Below are 21,269 nucleotides of genomic sequence, written 5' to 3'. Positions count from 1 at the left end.
TTAGTTGTGGAGTGGCGATATGAGTGCATGTTTGTCTGAACTGAGATGGGGACAGAGTAAGTGTAAGGATTATACCACACAGAGCGAGGCACCCAGAGGTGCCCTTTTGTGACAGTGGGACAGTTACCCAGTTCCTCTGATAAACGTGGATGACCCTTGGAAGCCCCTGAGGTTAAAAAGAAAAAGTCATTGCAACAAGACCAGCTCAAAATTTAAGCCACATGGTTTATTTCCTTCTGTGGTGTGGATGAGACAAGCCATCTCATCTACCAGGGCTGGTGAACACCAGGCTGACGTGTCTCCTTGTCCCCTGGAGATGAAGCCCAGGTCCCGTGGTAACCTTCTGTGGTAGCCTTGTCCTTGGGCTGTGGGGGTGGGGAAGGGAGTGCTGAGAGGCACAGGGAGGTCCTGAACTGCCACTGCTGTGCCCCTGTCGATGCTGACTGTCGTGGTGCCTCAGGAGTGGGCTGGCGTCAGCTCTCCCCTGCAACCTCCCCTACCTTGGGAGATGGTGGGGGAGGCGGGGCCAGTGCTGACTTCATATTACAGACAAGGAAGATGAGGGTTTCCAGGAAGCAGGAGGACAATGCCTGGCCTAGACCCAGGACCTCAGGGAGCCTGGGGAGCTGGAAGGGCCTGGTGAACCTTATCTGGTTCAACATTCTGGTTTCCAAATGGGAAACCTGAGGTCCACGGATGTGGCAACAGATGACAAAGGACAGAGCTGATCTCGGGGCCAGGAGAGCTACGGTCAGGCCACTGCCCTGCTATGAGGCCTTGGTCTGGTTTCTGCACCTCTGTGGAATGCCAGAGTCAGACTCTTCCATTCTGCAGGTTTCCGGGCTCTCTGAACTTAATGACCTCCCCGAGGCCTGAGGGTCAAGGCAGGCCTCGAACCTGAGTCTCCAATGAGGCCAGGATTTCCCCAGTGAGCAGAGAAATGCTTAGATGCACAAGGCGGGTGTCCTTGGAAGGGTGATGGGGCTCAGGGAGCTGAAGGACGCACACCCCTGACGTCAGCCTGGTGTCTTTTAGAAAGAAACCACTGGGGAAAGTGTGGGAGAGACGTCCCTAGGCATGCTTCACTCAGACGCCGGCGTGTGTGTGGATGTGGTGAGGGAGGGCAGCTGGGATGGGGCTGGCCCCTGATGAACAAGGTGGGGGTGGGGAGAGGCTGGGCCCAGAGGGAAAAGGCTGGACTCCACCCGCAGGTGCCACATCTGCTACTCAGAGGACTCCTTGGGCATATATGCCACATTGTCATAGGCGGGGGGTGGAGAGGCTGCCGGGCTGGGGATGTTGAAGTCTGCGCTGAAGGCGTTTGGCAGGAAGATCACAGGCTGCAAAGAAAACAGCACTGAGGCCGGGCGCGGTGGCTCAAGCCTGTAATCCCAGCACTTTGGGAGGCCGAGACGGGTGGATCACGCGGTCAGGAGATCGAGACCATCCTGGCTAACACGGTGAAACCCCGTCTCTACTAAAAAATACAAAAATACTAGCTGGGCGAGGTGGCGGGCGCCTGTAGTCCCAGCTACTCGGGAGGCTGAGGCAGGAGAATAGCGTGAACCCGGGAGGCGGAGCTTGCAGTGAGCTGAGATCCAGCCACTGCACTCCAGCCTGGGCGACAGAGCGAGACTCTGTCTCAAAAAAAAAAAAAAAAAAAAAAAAACAAAAAACAAAACAGCACTGAGCGAGGACGCTGGAGCTTCGGGGTAGTGTTGCAATAGTACCCCCTTGTGGGTAATCTGAGAACAGCGCCCTGGTACTGAATTCCGCAAATATTTCCAACAACATTTACTGGGGCCAACTATGATCCAGGCATTGGGAGTACAGTAGTGAACAAAACAGACAAAAGTCTCATTTCTCCAGGCGCTAACGTTCTGCTGTTCTTTTTTTTCTTTCCTTTGAGACGGAGTTTCGCTCTTGTTGCCCAGGCTGGAGTGCAATGGCGCGATAGCGGCTCACTGCAACCTCCACCTCCTGGGTTAAAGCTATTCTCCTGCCTCGGCCTCCCGAGTAGCTGGGATTACAGGCGCCCACCACCATGCCCAGGTAATTTTTTGTATTTTTAGTAGAGATGGGGTTTCACCATGTTGGCCAGGCTGGTCTTGAACTCCTGACCTCAGATGATCCACCCGCCTCAGCCTCCCAAAGTGCTGGGATTACAGACGTGAGCCACCACGCCCGGCTCTGCTCTTCTTTCTCTCCTTACTGCCCTGGCCTGGTTCAGGACTTTGCTCTCTCTTGCCTGCACCATGGCACCAGCCTCCTTGCAGCTTCCTGGCCTCGAGCCCCTGCTTGTCCATGCTCTCCACCTCCCGGCACTGGACAAATCCTCTGGATTGATTTCCCTGAACCAGCTCACTCCCCTGCTCAGAACTTCGATCCCCTCACCCTCAATGCACCCCATCGTGCGCCTGCAAAGAGCACCCCACCCTGTGGCCTGCGTTTGCCTGCCCGAGGCAGCCTTTGCTCCAACTGGTTTCCCTGCCTTGAACACTCATTCCAGCCCCTTTCTATCATCACTGTCCTCCGTTCTTTTTGGAAATCAAAGCTTAATTTCCATCTCCATCATGCTGCCCTCCTTGATGCCCCTGTCTCCCATGTGGCCTGGGAACCCCAAAAAGTCCCGCTCCTCTGGGTGCAGCACTGCCCCAATGCCACCAGCCCAGGATTTCCATTCTGCAAGGCTCCCTGCAGGGCTGCACAGAGTAGTGGCCCTGTGGGTGCTGGTGCCACCCAGTTCCACTGGGAGAACAGTCTTGTCTTCACTGACCTGTGAAGACGTCTTTAGTTTTGTTTTGTTTTTAGAGACAGCCTCGCTCTCTCACCCAGGCTGAAGGGCAGTGGTGTGGTCATAGCTCACTGCAGCCTCAACCTCCTGGGCTCAAGCGATCCTTCTGTCTCAGCCTCCCAACTAGCTAGGAGTACAGGTGCATACCACCACACCTGGCTAATGAAAAATACATTTTTTTTTTTGTAGCGATAGGATCTTTTTATGTTGCCCAGGCTTGTCTCAAACTCCAGGGCTCAAGGGATCCTCACATCTCATTTCTCAAAGTGCTGGGGTTATGGGCATGCATCACCATGCCCAGCCCAAATATTTCTTTGGGCTGCTTGACATGGATAGGCCACCCCTGCTAGCGCCGTCTCTTCATATTGCTTCCCAGAGTGCAGAGGGAGGGGGCTGGAGGCAGAGTGCGCTCCCAGCCAACTGCGTTCCACAGAGGCTCAGGTTTAGTGGACATGGGGGTGGGGGTACTCACCGCGTTGACCTGGGCGCAGGTGGCTTGGCACCCGAAGTGAGTGGCAATGACTGCGATGAAGAACTCCAGGATGGTGAAGATAGTAAGCACGGCCAGATAACCCCTGTCCTCATCCTGGGGACCAAAACCCACAAAAAGGTGAGTCCAGAGTTCTAGAGTAAGGGGGTCCCCCAAGTGAGAACCACTTGCCCAAGGTCACACAGTTAGTTGGGGGCAGAGCTGTGCCTAGAGCCAGTACCCCTGCTGCCAGTCCTGCACCCTCCCCTTCACCCTGCAGGCTGCCTCCTTGCCCCTTCTGATGCCCATCTTGGGGAAGGCTCAGAGGATCCATGGATTCGTGGGGTCTATAGGGACTGGCAGGCCCTGCCAACGTCCTGGCACTGCAAGCTCTCACCCCCCTGCCCTCCTGGACACGGCTGCATAATTTTCCAAGTTTTCCCATCCCAGGGACCATCTGACAACGCACCCAGTTAGTAACACCAAAATCCATGAGCAGAATGGCTGTCCCAGCAAAGGCCGCCATAGCGCTGAGGATGTTGGTGCCCAGGCTGCTCCTCACCTGCAGAGAGACAGGAGCAGAGGGAAGAGGCAAAGAGAAGGAGAAAAGGCAGGGGCCGTGGCTCAGCTGTCCAGCCCCCAGCACGCTGCCTCCCACAGCCAAGGAAGCACTGGCCGCACCTCCCTGCACGCAGCTGTGTTCTCATTGACTGCTTTCCTTTTCTATTCTCCTCCCCTGGGACCTCGGGAGGAGTTCTTGTCTCTCTTTCCTTCTTCTTGGAAGCTGCTAGGGAGAAGGGCACCACCTTCTTTACAACCTCTCTGGGTGGAGTTTGCAGCCTTCGGCCTATCCTGTACTGTGGCTCCCTCTCCCCCAGGCCCAGCACCTCGCAGGAGCAGTTGCAGCTGAGGCCTGTTCAGGGGCATGGGTTGGGAGAGGCCCTTTGCTGTGGATACTGAGGCCTGGTTGGGAGAGAGGTTGAGTTCATTTCCATGAGGTCCCGGGAAGTGGCTGGCGGAGTGAGGCTCGCACTGCAGACACTGGTGGGGCACCAGGCAGGGGAGACAGGAGAGGCAGGAGCTGAAGGTCTGAAGTCTGGGTGGGCTGAGAGGCCTGGGACTCCAGGGTCTGAAAAGCGTGCAGGAAAAGTGACTCCCGGGGTGGTCCAGGCAGTCACCCAGGCATCCCCATGCAGCCAGAACCCGACGGTCTCATGACCCATAGCTGGAGCCTTCTGGTTAAACTGCCCCAGGATTAAAGGGGGAAACACTCATGGGTGAACTGGGGACTCTAGGACCTCTTCAGGTTTAAAGACTCGATTCTTCTTTTTAAATGGCAATCAGGAGGTCATTGAGATCAGAACAGCCTCACAAGAAATCCATTAATTAATTAAGCCAAAAGCTTTTATTGAGCACCTACTGCATGCCAGGCACTATGCAAAGTGATGTGAGTCCAGGAGAGAGTAAGTCAGGTCTTGTCCTCCCGAAGCTCATGGCCTGGGGGACCCTGAGTTTGGTCCAGAGAGTCCTCTCTTCTAGTCCCGCCCCTCCACAACCCATTCTCTGCCCTGCACCTGGGATACCTCAAGTAACGAAACAGGGCAAGGAATCACCTGCTGAAGCCTCCGTGGTCTCTCATTGTCCTTAAAATAAATCCTGAACTTGGTATTTAAGCTCTGAGTCACCTCCCCGGCCTCTCGCTCTCGGCCCACCTCTTGCCTGTGATGGTCCGGCACTCCGGTCCCCCGTCCAGAGCCCATGGCGTTTCCCGGCTGGGCTCTTCCGTGGTTGTCCTCCTCTGAACTGTTCCGTGACCCCTGCTCAGGGACCCCAGACTGTCCCAGCTGAGCTGAGAATTATCCTGCCTGCTTCCTTTCAGCACTTTCCATGCTTGGCAACTACCTTCTTTGTTAGTGTGCTTTACGGGCGTCTTACCAGGTACCAAAAGGTAAGTGCCACGACCTTCGCTGCCGTGTTCATGATCTTCACTGCTGTGTTCTCTGTGCCTGACATAAAGCTCACACCCTCCTGTTCAAAGCCTCCGTCAGCTCCCAGTGCCTGTAGGAGGCACTAAGCCTTCCACGATCCAGCTCCATCATGCGATTAAATCTCTCCGTCTAATTTCTTCCCACTTTCCTTCCCCTACCTTTGCTTTCATTGGGCGGAGCCCTGCGTGTTTTCAGTGGCGACCCTGCCCATGCCCCTCCGTGCATTTTCCAGCTTTCCCTGTGGCATTTCTAAGTCCTCTCTGCTCACCAAGGCCCAGCAGGACTCTTACAGGAGATCTTCTAGCATCTTTCCTTTCTGGGAATGACCATGAGTATTTTATCCGTGGATCTCACTTTCCACTCCGGCTTGTGCATTGAGAGAGTATCCCTGTCTTCTTCTCCTGTACATGAATGGTCTGCGTCTGGTCTGCCTGGGTGCTGCTCCTCCCTTGGCATTTAGCAGGTTCCCCAGAAGTGCTGGGGAATGAGCTGAAGGAGTGAGTGGATGGGAGGGGCAGGGTAGAGTGAGATTTAGCCGTAGCCTCATCCCCGCCCCTGGGTCCCCCTGTTCAGACTCACCAGGCAGCTGGCGTCGTTTTTCTCGGCTACCACTGAGAGGGATCCGGAGATGATGAACTGTGTAGGGAGAGGGGACCCAGTGAGGCCTCATCCAGGACCCCGGGCAGGGCACACCCTGCTTGGGATCTGTCGGGAGGTGCCAGGGAGAGAGAGCAGCCTCCTGATGCCACTTTCTCTGCCAGGCAGGCACCTTGGGGTCTCTCGGTAGGGGTGTTCCCTGTCCAGGGAACTGGGGCTGTGGCTTACAAGGTGAGTGTTTTCATTGACGCCTTATCATCAGGGCCTTGTGGGGAAGGCATTGTTCCTTCAAACACTCACTCATCAAACATTTACTGAGTGAGGCTGAATGTGGTGGCTCATGCCTGTAATCCCAGCAGTTTGGGAGGCCGAGGCGGGAGGATCACTTGAAGTCAGGAGTTTGAGAACAGCCTGGCCAACATGATGAAACTCCAGTCTCTACTAAAAATACAAAAATGAGCTGGGCGTAGTGGCGCGCACCTGTAATCCCAGCTACTCAGGAGGCTGAGGAGCAAGAATCACTTGAATCTGGGAGGCAGAGGTTGCAGTGAGCCGAGATCACGCCATTGCACTCCCGCCTGGGGGCAGAGTGAGACTCTGTCTCAAAACAAAAAACAAAAAAACCAAACATTTTCGGAGTGGCAGTTATGTGCCAGGAACACAACAGAGTTGAATAAGGCAGACCAGATCTCTGCTCTTATGGAGCTTACATTCTTTTTTTTTTTTTTTTTTTTTTTTTTTGAGACAGAGTCTCGCTCTGTCGCCCAGGCTGGAGTGCAGTGGCCGGATCTCAGCTCACTGCAAGCTCCGCCTCCCGGGTTTACGCCATTCTCCTGCCTCAGCCTCCCGAGTAGCTGGGACTACAGGCGCCCGCCACCTCGCCCGGCTAGTTTTCTGTATTTTTTTTAGTACAGACGGGGTTTCACCATGTTAGCCAGGATGGTCTCGATCTCCTGACCTCGTGATCCGCCCGCCTTGGCCTCCCAAAGTGCTGGGATTACAGGCTTGAGCCACCGTGCCCGGCCTGGAGCTTACATTCTTACTGGGGAAGACTGACACTTAGCAAACAGTGAAGAAAGTACAGACAGTGGTGTTAAGAGCTGTGATGAAGTCATAGCAGTCACGGGGGCTACTCGAGGTTGGATCAGGGTTGTCTCTGTGAACTGGGATGACAACAGCCGGGCATGAAGCTGCTCATAAGGATAGCCCAGGAACCTGCATCATGGCATCTATGTACTTGGCAGTCGCCTGACACACTGAGGTGGGGCCGGCCCTGCATCTGTTGAGCTGAGAGGGTGGAGCTGAGCACTGCTGCCTCACTGCAACTTAGCCTGCAACTTAGCAGGTCTGCAATCTGCAGGTGGCACTCGGCTGCCATTTCTGGGGAGACCACAGGGTCAGCGGGGTGTGGAAGAGGGCCTGGGGTGACATGGAGACAGAGGACCAGAAGGGAGTCACTACAGGTCTCCAGTAGGTGTAGACCCACATGCTGGCCATGGGGGTGGGAAGAAGGGGACACACTCAGGCTATGCTCTGGAGGGCGAGCCAGCGGGACCAGCTGCTGGGGTGGATGTGCAGCAGGGAAACAAAAGACTCTAGGATGATTCTTGGGATTTGCTTTGGCAGTTGGATGGCTGGAGGTGCCATTTGCTGAGATGAGGAGATGATAGGAATAATCGGGTTGGAGACAAGCCTATGGCAGGAATCAAGAGTTTCATTTTGATATACTGAGTTGTCAAGAGGGCAGCTGGATTTAGAATCCAGCTCTCTGGGCTGGAGACAGGTACAATGTCTTATGGATGAGGACGTCAAGCCTCAGAGACAGGCAGTGACTTGCCTAGGTTCGTACAGAGAAGGAGGTCTGGCTGCTCGTGCATGCCTGCTGACTGCCTCTTTCCTTCTGTACCAAGCCTTCCTCCATCCTGGAATTCTGGGAATTTTCAACTAAAGACTCCTTTGAGCCTCCAAGAAACGCTATGAGCCTGCTTTCTAGAAAAACGCACATAATACCTCTGTACTTTCAGGGGTCCCCACATGTCAGCGATGTGAAGATCCAACACAATGATTAAATGCTGGAGCTCACACATGTCCTGATGTCTCCTGAGATCGAAAATCAAGTTTTTGCTTTTGTTCCTTCCCTCATTTTTGAAGCTTTACTGGGCATATTTGTGATAAATTTCGGTGGAATGGAGCTCAGAGGGGAAAGTGACCCCTTTGTTTCTTCCTGTTGTGATTTCTCCCCGTGGACTCTCGCGATTGCAAAATTTTCCTCCACCTTCAGGTCACTATGGACCTTTCAAAGGGCCAGAGCTTGTCCCCAAGCATGGCCAGGTGACCATCCTGATCTGGTTGTGATGTGTCAGCCACTTTGTCCTCCCTGAACCCCATTCTGGTGGATTCTGTGCTCTTGCTGGAGGCAGCCTGGGCAGGGGAAGAAAGTCACTGTGCCTTGGTTCTGGCACCAACACTCACGCAATGGAAACCCCCTTTATGCAAATCTCTGGCTTTCTCTCCAAAAAGGGAATCACTCAACAGTCTCCATTTGGTACAGAATTTTAGGGTTAGTAATCCACTCACCAGGCACATTATCTCTTGATGTCCTCTGCAAATCTATGGGGTAGGCAGGGCCAGATCTATGAGCCCAAGTTTTAGATGAGGAAGTTGAGTCTTGAGATTCAGCGATATGCCTGAGGGACTCCACCTTAACATGTGGTGGAGCTGAGACTCAGACCTCGCTGGCCTGACCCTGAGGCCTGTGCTTCCTTGGGGTGGCTGGAGGCTGTGGTGATGTGTTGATGGGGGTGCAAACACCAGGGTTCACTGCAAACACTCAAGTGCCCTTTAATGTTGGCAGTGACAAGGACTCACCTGCCTGTTGTCTGGCAGGGGTGAGTGGCCAGTTTGACCAGACGGAGGTCAAAGGAATGGGCTCAGGGGCTTCAGTGCTGGCTGGACTCCCAGGGGACAGCAGGGCTCATGGAGGGCTGGGACCCAACTCAGGGAGCTAGAGGGTTTCTGCAGGAGGGGTTTGGATGTGGGGTGAGGCTTAGGATCTGGGCAGTACGGGTGGTTTGGACCCAGCCCTGATGCCCTCCATCTGTTTTTTTTTTTTTTTTTTCTGTTGCCCAGGCTGGAGTTCAGTGGCAAGATCTCAGTTCACTGCAACCTCCCCCTCCCGGGTTAAAGCGATTCTCCTGCCTCAGCCTCCAAGTAGCTGGGATTACAGGCATGCGCCACCACGCCCGGCTAATTTTTGTATTTTTAGTAGAGAGGGGGTTTCACCATGTTGGTCAGGCTGGTCTCCAACTCCTGACCTCAAGTGATTTGGCGGGCCTCCCAAAGTGCTGGGATTACAGGCATGAGCCACTGTGCCCCGGCCTTTCTGGTCCTTTTTGGCAGCTTCTCTGGCTGTTTGCTGGGAGCTTTTCATCTGCAGGAGTGGGGTCAGGCTCAGGTTGATGGTGAAGGTTTAGGGGAAGGAGTTAGATTTAGACTAGTTCTTCTAGGAAGTGCTTCCAGGCCCCCACCTAGGAGAGGCTGTGCCCAGGAGGATGGTGGGGGTGGGCCCAAGGGGGAGAGGTGAGCCTGGGCAGCATCCCCCCTACCCTCCCTCTCCATGGCCCCAGCACTCACGCAGGCTCCTCCCCAGAAGGGGACACCGCCCTCGATGAAGAACATGCCCACGTGCCCGCGGCGAACCATGAGCAGCACGCTGCCAAAGCCCAGGTAGATGAGGCCGACGAGGATCTGCACCGTCTGCGGGAAGCCCCGAGGCTCAATGCTGCGGGCCCTGTTCCACACCGCCCCCTGCCGGCCCCGCCCTCCTCTAGCTTGTTGGCGACTGGGAAAGAAACTCAGATTCTGTTCTTTAGAGGCGACGTTATTACAGCAACCAATAAAGACACTTTTAAGGAGAAAGCTAGTTCCCCGCAGCCTACGGACCCACAAAGCCCAGCTCTCAGCCGGCCTGCCTCCTGCTTTCTGCTCTGATCCGTGGATCTCAAGCATCGCTGTGTCACTATACCTGGTTTTCTTAGGACCCCATTCGATGAGCCAACATTCCCTGCACCACATGCCTCACCTTGCCCATCCTCATTCCCGAGCACCCCCTCAGCCTGCAGCGAGCACCTTCTGCTAACAGCATCTTTCTATTTCGGTGTCCATCACTGATCGCCCCAGCCCTGCCTCTCAGCCTGCTGAAATCTCCACTGGGATTTTTTTTTTTCCTCTAAGAGTTGGTTTACCAGCACCCTACTAGTCTATGCTCAGAAGTGGGATGGTTTTCCCAAGTGTGAGCTTCTAGTAAGGTCTGCCACATAGCAGAAAGATTGCAATGCTTTGGGTAACTATTGAATTCTGGAACTGAGTGGAAAGAGATGTTGAAGACCGTTGGAATCTAGCCCTGGGAGCCCAGGAGCCCCTCCCGGCTCCAGGACTTCCACGGGGACTCCAGTGACCAGTACTCACCACTACCCAAACCAGCATGGTCCTTTTATGGGCAGTTCTGACTGGGAAGAACTAGAATTGTCATCTCAGCATCACGTGGAATATATATTTCTTTCTAACATGAGTGCCAACAATTTGGGTATCCATGGGTATGAGCCCCTGATTCTTCAGTTTCTTTTTCTCTTCAGCGACCTGTCCTTCATCTTTTCAGTGTCCTCACAGGGCACAGCACGGCATGGCGTCCAAGGCGCCAGCGTGGCTCCCCTTCCTGGTAGACCTTTCCCCTGCGGGTAGACCACCACAGTCACTGCCATTACGCCTTGGGAAACACCCGCTGCCGCTTATTGAATGCCTGTCTATACTAAGCACTGTGCTGGGGGTTTTACAGATGTGGCCTCACTTAATCCTCATGAGAAGAGGTGGGTTGTTACTATTATTATTGTTATTTTTGAGGAGTTTCGCTCTTGTTGCCCAGGCTGGAGTGCAATGGCGCGATCCCAGCTCACCGCGACCTCTGCCTCCCAGGTTCAAGTGATTCTCCAGCCTCCTGAGTAGTGGGGATGACAGGCGCCTGCCACTGCTCCTAGCTAATTTTTGTATTTTTAGTAGAAACGGGGTGTCGCCATGTTGGCCAGGCTGGTCTCGAACTCCTGACCTCAGGTGATTCACCTACTTCGGCCTCCCAAAGTGCTGGGATTACAGGCATGAGCCACCGTGCCCAGCCAGAGGTAGGTTATTATTATCCTAATTTTGGAGACGAGGAAACTGAGGCTCAGGGATGTTCAGTAACTTGCCCGAAGCGTCCCAGCTACGAGGCGGCAGGCCAGCTAAGTCTGCAGTGGTATTCTCAGTGGGTGGCGTTCCATAACTCTTATTTCTATTGTCCACTTTTTTGTGCTTTTCAGCAGTTTGTCTCATCAATTTTTTTTTTTTTTTTTTTTTTTTTTTTTTTTTTTTTTTTTTGGAGGGGGAGAGCACTGGTCCCCAGGGTCTGCTTTGAGGTTTCGAAATTCCAGCAATTGTTGACCCCCTCTTTGTCCACCGTCTCCATGGGCCACAAGTCAGGGGCAGTGTGGTCCTTAGTGTCTGTGCCCCCAGTCCAGTACCGCCCCTCCACCGCACCAGTGGATGTGGTGCAGCTATTAGGGTAGAATTCCAGCATGTTTGAGCCAGAGGTCCTGGATGCCACAAAGCAGAGGCGTTGAAAGTAGAACTTTAGGGTCAGCCATCCTTAGTTTGCAGGATGCCATTTATCAGCTATGTGGCCTTGGGCAAATGACTTAGTCTTAAGAAACCTCAGTTTCCTAATTTGTCCAATAGGAACAATGATCCCGTTCTTACAAGGTGGTGCTGAGAATCTAGCGAGACGATGCATGCAAAGTCCCCAGCACAGTATGTGCACCTCTGAGAGATGCTTCATAAGCAAGAGCTGTTATCATCTTCACTTTTATCATCATCAACATTGCTTAATCTATGCTTTCATCTTCCACCTGGAGAAACTGAGGCCAAGGAACAGACTGAAGAATCTACATATGTGTGTGTATAATTAAAATAGCAGGAGGCCATTAGCCTGTCTCCATAATTTGAGCTCCTACGTAACAAACTGCAACCCAACCAGATGCACTGAAACCTAACTTAGGAGTATATTTTTGTAACAAATAGCTGGGTTTCAGCTAATGACAAACACCTTCAGCCAACTGATCAGACCATGCCCAAATAAGGCAAATGCCTCATGACATCATGCCCAAATAAGGCAGACACCTAGCTGTAGCTGATGGGGAGACTTCTCCACTTCACTTCTGTGTTTGGCCTATAATAGCTTATTGCTCACACAGCTGGATGGAACTTTCTGAACCTCTTCTGGTTTTGAGTGCTGCCAGATTCCTGAATTATTCTTAGTTCACATAAACTCTGTTAAACTTAATTTGTTTAAAGCTTTTCTTTTTCTTTTTTTGAGACGGAGTCTCACTCTGTCGCCCAGGCTGGAGTGTTCTTCCACGATCTCAGCTCACTGCAACCTCCGCCTCTCAGGTCTAAGCAATTCTCCTGCCTCAGCCTCCTGAGTACCTGGGATTACAGGCTCGCGGCTCCACGCCTGGCTAACTTGTATTTCTAGTAGAGACGGGGTTTCACCGTGTTGGCCAGGATGGTCTTGATCTTCTGACTTTGTGATCTGCCCACCTCAGCCTCCCAAAATGCTGGGATTACAGGCGTGAGCCACCGCGCCTGGCCTAAAGTTTTTCTTTTTAACAGTACATATGGCCCGGCGCGGTGGCTCAAGCCTGTAATCCCAGCACTTTGGGAGGCCGAGACGGGCGGATCACGAGGTCAGGAGATCGAGACCATCCTGGCTAACACGGTGAAACCCCGTCTCTACTAAAAATACAAAAAAACTAGCCGGGCGAGATGGCGGGCGCCTGTAGTCCCAGCTACTCCGGAGGCTGAGGCAGGAGAATGGCGTAAACCCGGGAGGCGGAGCTTGCAGTGAGCTGAGATCCGGCCACTGCACTCCAGCCCGGGCGACAGAGCAAGACTCCGTCTCAAAAACAAAACAAAACAAAACAAAACAAAACAAAAAAACAGTACATATATACATATACACGTGCAAATGTGTGTATGTATCTTTCTATCTCTATCTGATATTTTATGCCTTCAGTATTTTATCAAGACCAATAGCTCAAGGCCATCTGAGATTGAAATCCTTCATGCACTGTCAGCTTTGTCAGGGCTGACTTTCATCTACCACGTTCGCTCCATCTCATCTCCCCCTTTCCTTTGCTCATTACGTTCCAGCTATGTCAGGCTTCCACCTCTTCCTTTAACAGCGACACTCATTCCCAAGGCCTTTGCACCTGCTGTTCTCTCTACCTGGTGAGCCCTCCCTCTCCAGCCCCTCCACCAGCTATTCCCTTGGCTGGCTTCAATCTAACAGCCAGTTTTGGCTTAAATGTCATCTCCCCAGAGAGAAGTTTCTGTCTACCCTCGCTAGTATTCCCCTTAGTCCTAGTCATCCTTTTCAACCTTACTTTTCTCTTTGGAGGTTTCTGAGTCATTTCTTTACTGGCTTACTCTCTGTGGGCTTTATGCGGGAAGGGTGCTTGTCTACCTGGTGCATGGCTGAATCTTGGAGTCATTACTAAGTATTTGCTAACTGCCTTTTCCCCTCTCCAAAACATGCATGAATGTTCCGGTGCTGGGATACACACTACCTGCCTCAGGTTGTGCAGAGAGGCTGTTCTTACCCCCAAAACTTTGGGCTCTCCTGTCAGGAATGTCTCCTCTGGCTGTAAGTCAGGTGGCTGTGTGGCCCTTGATGTCTGTGCCCCCAGCGGTGGCTCCTCAAACTGCATAATCCCTGGAGGTTGGCACATGGACGTGGGCAGAATGGCTGGAGGTGGGCGGAGGCCACTGGCATTGCTTGGCGGGATGACGACAAACACCCCATTGCTGGTGGGAGCTGTAGACATTGTGCTCAGAGAGCCTGGAAAACAAAAGCTTGGGAGATAATAATGGTAATGATGATTGTTACACATGTGCATAAAGCTTTTCAGTTGACAAACAACATGCCCACCTGCCCTTGCTTACTGCAGCCCTGTGAGGATGGCCCCAAATGTTCTTATCAAAGCTGGGGAAGCTGAGACTCAGAGAAGCGAAGGACGTCTGAGGTCAACGGCCTCTAGGTGGGGTAAGACTGAGACTTGAATTCCAGTCTCTCTGGTTTCACAGGCCCTGCTCTTAATCTCTGAGCTATATTATGTGGAAAGCTCCTCTTGGAGGAGTGTATATTTAAATGCCCTTCTTTTCCCAGAAACGGCAAGTGACTCACCTAAGGACACACAGCTAGTGCTAGGTAGAGCTTAGCTAGAGCACTGGTTTCTTCACCCCTAGACCAGGACTCACCACCACTTCCTGCCTCTCAGCTCATGGCTATTGAGCTAGTATCAATAATTCCCCTGGGTGTGGGAACTTCCCACCTGCTGTGGGAAGGTTTCTATTTGGCCACCCAAGCAATTACTGTTGATGTAGCCAAGATATGTGTAGATATGGAAACTTTATGCAGAGCTTATAGCTTGCGGTGAACACCAAGAATGAGTTCTTAGACAGTTCCAGCTGAGCGGGGCTTGGTGGGGAGGCAGCTCTTCTGAGAGAGTCCACCCCAGCATCTGTCCACCAAGTATTTATTGAAAGAGTTGTCAAACCACAAACATCCACTCAATGGCTTTTTGAGGGCCATGAGACACCTGTGGACTTGTAAAAGCACTCAAACTGCCTTCTTAGGGGCTGTTTTCAGCGTTCCTTATTACACACCTCAATCCTTGTCCTGTTTTTAGGGTCAAGGAGTTACATGCTCATGCACAAGTAACATACATACAGTGCCTCAGTATTTTTCTATGCCCAACCTCAAATGCCGTGTACATAAGCTTGGATATGTTGCTGTGCACCCTCAACATCTCCCCCGTCTTTAATTTTTAGAGTGTGTTGGTTATTTAACGAGAGGTAAGCTTTGATTGCTTTTTCTTGGTTATAGATGTGTTGAGTGGCAGCACAGAGCCATTTGTACATACCTAGCAAACAAATACAAAAAAGAGTAAGTATAGCGGCCATTACCCAAATGCGTATGTTTAACCCAGATAACTAAGTGTTTGGGTTTAACTATTGAAAGCCTTTTTGTAATTGTTGAAGGGTATTTGTTTATAATTGCTGTGACCATTTTTTAAGTTGCTTTTTAAATTTACACTTAAGAGTGGAAATTTGAGAAGACGAATGGTTGTGATAAGCCTCTTGCGGGTGTGTTTTCACTCTCTCCCAAGCATATTGGGAGCTATTATACGGCAGAGGTGTGACATAGATAGAATTATATTGCCAATTACAATAAAAATTTTGATGGGTAATGAATGCCTGCTGCTGATCTCCCAGCTACTCAACAGCGGCTTTAAGAGCCTCCGGGCGAGACAGAGTAGTTTTACTAATATTTATCTGTTTTTGAAATGTAGTTCACCACTGAAGCTGTGTGAATAGATTTTGTTAGAAAAACAGCTGCAGTAGCAGCAGTTGCTAACACAATAATAGCTGAGACTAAAAAAAGCAATTAAAGTGGCCAGAAGTCTTTTTTTCTGAGTATGAGACAGTGCTTTTCTAAATAGCTACAGGGTCAAATCTCCTTCCCAGCTCCAGGTTAAATGTATGGGCAGCCAAAATTCTGCATGCCATTTTAAGATCATGACATAGGTTATATTTAACGATGTAACATTTCGATGAGACAGGCATGTAGCATACCAACTACTGGAGGAGACTTTAATACTATAAAAGGATGGATTCTGCTCTATGTTAGGAATACCTCGCCCAAACAAAAGTATATAAGGGTGCGTAGTACAAGTCATAACTGTGTCGGTAACATTATTATGGAAAGAGAGGGGATAGTTGCCACTGCTAGTAATACACTCACCATGTGAGAGAACCCGTTCAAAAAAAGGAAGTCCTAATCTCCAAATGTGGGTATGAGCAGGGCTTAAAGCTTGTCTCTTTTAGTTGTAATATTGGTCCTGAAAGCCCATCCTCTGACCAGGTGATAGACTTACTGGAGGGACTCCCAGATTTGCAGACATAAGATAACCATGGGGACTCCAATCAAGTAAGGTGCCATTATCAAAGAGAGGCCCTTGACACAGTGCAGGCTGTCTGGACGGAGGCCACTGAATGGCCTCAAACTTATATCGCCAGTCCCTACTCAGATGGCATATAGGAAGATCAGGCACTTGTGTAGCTTCATTAGAGATCTCAGTAAAATCAGTGGTAATAGCAGAAATAAAGGTCAAGTTTGCAAGCTTAGCGTCCCTTTTAGGCTGATAGTAAAGATACTCCTGAAGAATAAGTGTAACACACTTATCATGTGCTATTGTTGAAAAACAAAGAGGGGGATTACTAGACAATAAAACCAAGGAGTCATTAAGTTTAATCCATCCCAAATTTTCCAGTAAAGGGTAAGACAGGGGCATCCATTGACCTCTTGTCCAAGAAGTATCATTAGATGACAAAGGCGGGTCAGCATCCCACCATGAAATAACATTAAAAACAGGGAGACTTAGAACATGACTCCAGTAAACATGCTCTTGGGCTGATCCCACTTGGCAAAGGACAAGAATTACCAGCCACCCCAACATCTACGTCTGTCTGACTTTCTCAGAAGTTTTCCCAATTACCGCCAGATACATAAGAAACTGGTTCCCTTCAGTTACAGAGGCTTCTATGGCTGCAAGCCGGATAGTTGCCTGTTGATCCATTTTCTTTAGCTGTCCCCAGGTAATGTCAGGTGCCTTCTGAGTCATCACCATCATTGTCGGTTGATTCTCCAATGACAGGTCCTGTTCTCGAGAAGAGGGCCTCGTAGTCCGCCTTTTGTTTATTGAGATATACTTTAAGAGTTTGATGACTGGTTGAGTTATAGAGAATCCCAGTCTTGTGCTGTATGTTGATGTTATTGCCAAAGTTGTAATGCATAGCCAAAGTGAGCACTGAGATAGCAGGGGCCATTATCAGTTTTAGAGTTTGTGGAAGGCCTAGAGTCATAATAGATTCAAACAAATGAGCAATTGCATCTTTAGTTTTTTCTCCAGCCTAGGGGGTAGCATGTGTTAGGCCTATATAAGTGTCCACAGTAACGTGGAGAGATTTAAAACGTCCAAAGGGTATATACTGAGTAACATCAGTTTGCCAGGTAGCATTAGGCACCAGACCTCGTGGGTTGCCACCAAGCCCTAAGGAAAAAGGGTACAGAGAATGCCGTTGGCAATCAGGATAAGTTTTAATAATCATGTGAGCTTGAGCAAGTGTTAAGTGAAACTGTTGTTTAAGACTGCATGCATTCTGATGAAAAAAAAAAAAAACAGCATGATCAGCTTGAACTCACAAAAAAGCAGGAGAGTTTGCAAACCACATCTGTGTTTGTACTAGAGTATTAGCTCGAGCATTAGCTGATAAGGGACCAGGTAGGCCAGGATGAGAGTGAATATATGTGATGTAAAGAAGGTGGTGATCGAAGGGGGCCTGCCCCTCCACTCCTGTTGGTATTTCTTGTCAGGCGGAGACAAGAGACTGAGAAAAGAAATAAGACACAAAGTATAGAGAAGGAACAGTGGGCCCAGGGGACCGGCACACGCAGCATGCGAGGACCTGCACCGGCGCCAGTCTCCGAGTTCCCTCAGTATGTATTGATTACTATTTTCACTATCTCCGCACAGGCAGTGTGGCAGGAGAACAGGGTGAACGGGGTGATGGTGGGGAGAAGGTCAGCAGGAAAATATGTGAGTAAAGGAATCTGCGTCATAAATAAGTTCAAGGGAAGGTACTGTGCCCGGCTGTGCACGTAGGCTAGATTTACGTTTCTTCTTACCCAAACATCTCAGTTAGTAAAGAGTAACAGAGCAGTATTGCTGCCAGCATATCTCACCTCCAGCCACAGGGCGGTTTTCTCCTATCTCAGAAGAGAACGAATAGTCGGCTTTACACAGACATTCCATTCCCAGGGACATGCGGGAAACAGAGGCCTTCCTCTTAATCTCAACCGCAAAGAGGCCTTCCTCTTTTACTAATCCTCCTCAGCACAGACCCTTTAGGGGTGTTGAGCTAGGGGATGGTAAGGTCTTTCCATTCCCATGAGGCCATATCTCAGGCTGTCTCAGTGGGGGGAAGCCTTGGGCAATACCCAGGCTTTCTTGGGCAGAGGTCCCTGAGGCTTTCCACAGCGCATCGTGTCCCTGGTTAATAGAGAATGGAGAATGGCGATGACTTTTACCCAGCATACTTTCTGCAAACATATTGTTAACAAGGCACATCCCGCACAGCCCTGAATCCCTTAAACCTTGATTCAATACAGCACGTTTCTGTGAGCACAGGGTTGGGGCTAAAGTTACAGGTTAACGGCATCTCAAAGCATAACAGTTTTTCTTTGTACAGTTCAAAATGGAGTTTCTTTTGTCTTCCTTTTCTACATAGACACAGTAACAGTCTGATCTCTCTTTCTTTTCCCCACAATGATGGGCACAGAGGAGCTCTTACGCTGCAAGAAATGAAGGTAGTAGGGGTTCATTAGTAATGCCCTTCACATGTGCAAGATCTAAATGAGTAATACTATACACCGCATAAGCGGAATCACTAACTATATTTATGTCTTGGGGAGGAAAAGTTTGTAAGGCCAGTGTCAGGGCACCTAACTCTGCCTGTTGCGTAGTTTTAAAATGTTCCTGGATTTTGTGCTGCCATGTCTGTGTGGCATCTTGCCACACTATAGCTGCTCTTCCAGTTTTTCCTAAACCATCTGTAAAGACAGTAGTGGCCTGAAGCAAGGGCTCAGAAACAATAGGTACCAATTTAACAGGCACAGTTTGTAAGAAGTTCAGGAGCTTAGAGTCTGGTAAATGAAAGCTGATATTACCAATAAAACCAGCTACTGCGACTTGCCAGTTAAGATCACAAGCTAGAAGAGTATGAAATTGTTTTTTGCTTAGAGGTAGGAAAACAGTAGCAGGGTTATTTTTGCCAAATGCCTGGTTAGGCAACAGTTATAATATGTGGCTCCAGTCATCACTGCAGCAAAAGTTTGAGTCAGATGAGTTGTAGTGCCTATATTTTGGTATGCTTTAATAAACACACCGATTTCAGTGGCAGTGGCTCAGACTGGAGTTATTGCTGTCTGACAATCCTTATTTGCATTTTCAAAAGCCAATTGTAACATAAGAAGTTTGGTAGCTTTAGGGCGGGGTACCTGTTTTTCAATTGCTGCTTGCAATCGGTTGATAAATTTAATGTATGTTTCTGTGGCACCCTGTTTAACTGTTAAAAAGGAACCCTGGGATGGTCTTATGGTTTTTTTTTTTTTTTTTTTTTTTGAATGTTTGCATTGCTAGCTGTGAGCATTGAAGAAATAGATGGCCATCTGCTTGAGCCTGAGCCTGGGCTGAAGCAAAAGGCCCTGTTCCCAATAGTATATCAAGTTGTATTGGGATATTATTATCCAGATTTTGCAAGGACTGCTGCATGGCTAAATCACTGTACTCGCTCCACCACACGGTATACTCTGCAGCTGAAACCAAAACTTTTACCCAAGCTTTCCAATCACGTGGAGTCATCCTATAGCCATTTCCCAGAGCCTCAATCATCCCCTGCGTAATGGATGAATGTACACTGTTTTCACGGATACTTTCCTTTAACTCTTTGAAGACAGTAAAAGGCAAACTGTCATGCCGTCTCCTGTTGTTTTGAACAATAACAGGGAATGCGCCAAAAAGCGCCTGAGTCTGCCTTCCTAAGTCCCTCTTGGAGGCACTCCTCTACTAAGGAAGTTTGACGAGGAGTCGGCGTTGAGGACACGGCCACCCGACCATATGGGTATTCACTGACTGAAGGTCTTATCCAAGAACCATCTCTTGGGCGGCCTCCAGTCTCCTCATGGGGGATGGGAGGCACCATTGCCTGAACGGGGCTAATGAATGCAGGTCCCTTTAAGGGTGGAGGAAAGGAGGGCGATGGCTTTTCTATAGGTGGAGGAAAAGGCTCCTGTCCGTGCTCATCATCACCAGAAAAAAATATCCTCCTTATGCCCTGTGGAAGGGAATGAAGTAGAGAGAGGAGCCCCCTGCCCCCGGCCGCCTCCCGCTGTTCTAGTTCCTGTTCTTCCTTCTCCTTTAAACCTCCTGAATTCCCTTCAGGCAGAGAAGATGGGCAGTCTGACCCACCGCAATCTGGCAGATAAAGAGGATACAACATCCAGTGTACCAAGTGGTCCAGGTGGTCAAAATAGTAACCTTAGTAAAATGACCTTGCTCATATCCTCTTTTCAGGCAGTGACCTACCTGCTCCCATAACTCTCTAAGATTCCTTGATCAGGAAACCAAGGGCATTCCTGCCGAATTAAAATCAGGCTTGTATAGAGCTCCAGGCTCTCCAGTGCACTGGTTAGTCTTAAGTAGCTGTTGCACTGTTTTTAAAAACTACTTTCTGTTCTTTGGTCATTTCTTGATGCATGATAACCCAACCCCTGATATTTCACGCGTGGGTCCCATCCTCCTGATGGGAGTCAGGACTGTCCCTTACCGGGATTCCCCGAAAATGGATGAGTTTTCCTCCTTCACGCGTAACTTCAAGACGATCACGTCGGGGTCACCACTTGCAGAGCTTATAGCTTGCAGTGAACGCCAAGAATGAGTTCTTAGACAACTTCAGCTGAACAGGGCTGGGGGGCGGGGAGGGGGCAGCTCTTCTGAGAGAGTCCGCCCCAGGATCTGTCCGCTAAGCATTTATTGAGAGAGCTTGTTAAAACACAAACATCCACTAGATGGCTTTTTGAGGTGGGGTCATGAGACACCTGTGGCCTTGTAAGAGCACTCAAACCGCATTCTTAGGAGGCTGTTTTCAGCGTTCCTTATTACACACTCCACTCCTTGTCTTGTTTTTAAGGCCAAGGAGTTATATTCTTATGCACAAATAACATACACACAGTGCCTCAGTATTTTTCCATGTCCCGACCTCAAATGCCACGTACATAAGCTTGACTGTGTTGCCATGTACCCCAACACTTTAGGTGTGGCTGGCCTGGGCAAACACTTTGGGAAAAAACACCCATTACCCGGGTGTCAGGAGATGAGCTTACCAGGAAACAACAGAGTGGTGAATCTGCCAGATTTTACAATGAAATCGAAAACAGTCATCCTTCATGTTGGCATGGGTGGGTGAGGAGTTTAGCAGTTCAGTGTAAGGGTCTGAGATAGAAGCCAGGGTTTGAATTCTGGCTCCTCCGGTTACTGTGAGGCACGGGAGCAAGAGGGTCACCCCTCTGCCTCAGTTTCCTTACCTGTGAAATGGGGATAATACCACTGGTACCAATCTCACAGGGTTTGGTGTGAACTAGACTGAAAGAGCACACACCAACTTGATAAAATCCATCCCTTACAACGTGACTTGTTATAACACGATGCGGCTG

General features: G+C 50.2%; 1 protein-coding gene across 3 annotated transcripts; it reads right to left on the bottom strand.

Annotated features, from left to right (window-relative positions):
• Window positions 1-207: 207 nt before the first annotated feature.
• Window positions 208-20,565, bottom strand: MS4A15 (membrane spanning 4-domains A15). 3 transcript variants are annotated; one of them, XM_010384966.2, is made up of 8 exons: window positions 20,384-20,565; window positions 13,537-13,789; window positions 9,482-9,604; window positions 5,831-5,887; window positions 3,733-3,825; window positions 3,276-3,380; window positions 2,213-2,221; window positions 208-1,340 (listed from the first exon to the last, which is right to left on the bottom strand). In XM_010384966.2, exons 2-8 carry the CDS (start codon window positions 13,759-13,761, stop codon window positions 1,224-1,226), a joined length of 729 nt encoding a protein of 242 aa, XP_010383268.2. In that variant the 5' UTR covers window positions 13,762-13,789; window positions 20,384-20,565; the 3' UTR covers window positions 208-1,223. The 3 variants fall into 3 exon arrangements, with proteins under 3 accessions (XP_010383268.2, XP_010383269.2, XP_010383270.2); XM_010384967.2 differs by lacking the exon at window positions 9,482-9,604; XM_010384968.2 differs by lacking the exon at window positions 2,213-2,221 and having other exon boundaries at window positions 1,224-1,340; window positions 3,267-3,380; window positions 20,384-20,461.
• Window positions 20,566-21,269: the final 704 nt, after the last annotated feature.

Source organism: Rhinopithecus roxellana, chromosome 15, assembly GCF_007565055.1.
Source record: "Rhinopithecus roxellana isolate Shanxi Qingling chromosome 15, ASM756505v1, whole genome shotgun sequence".
NCBI lineage: Eukaryota > Metazoa > Chordata > Mammalia > Primates > Cercopithecidae > Rhinopithecus > Rhinopithecus roxellana.
Note: the sequence above shows the minus strand (reverse complement) of the source record. Positions and strands in the feature narration are given on the sequence as shown.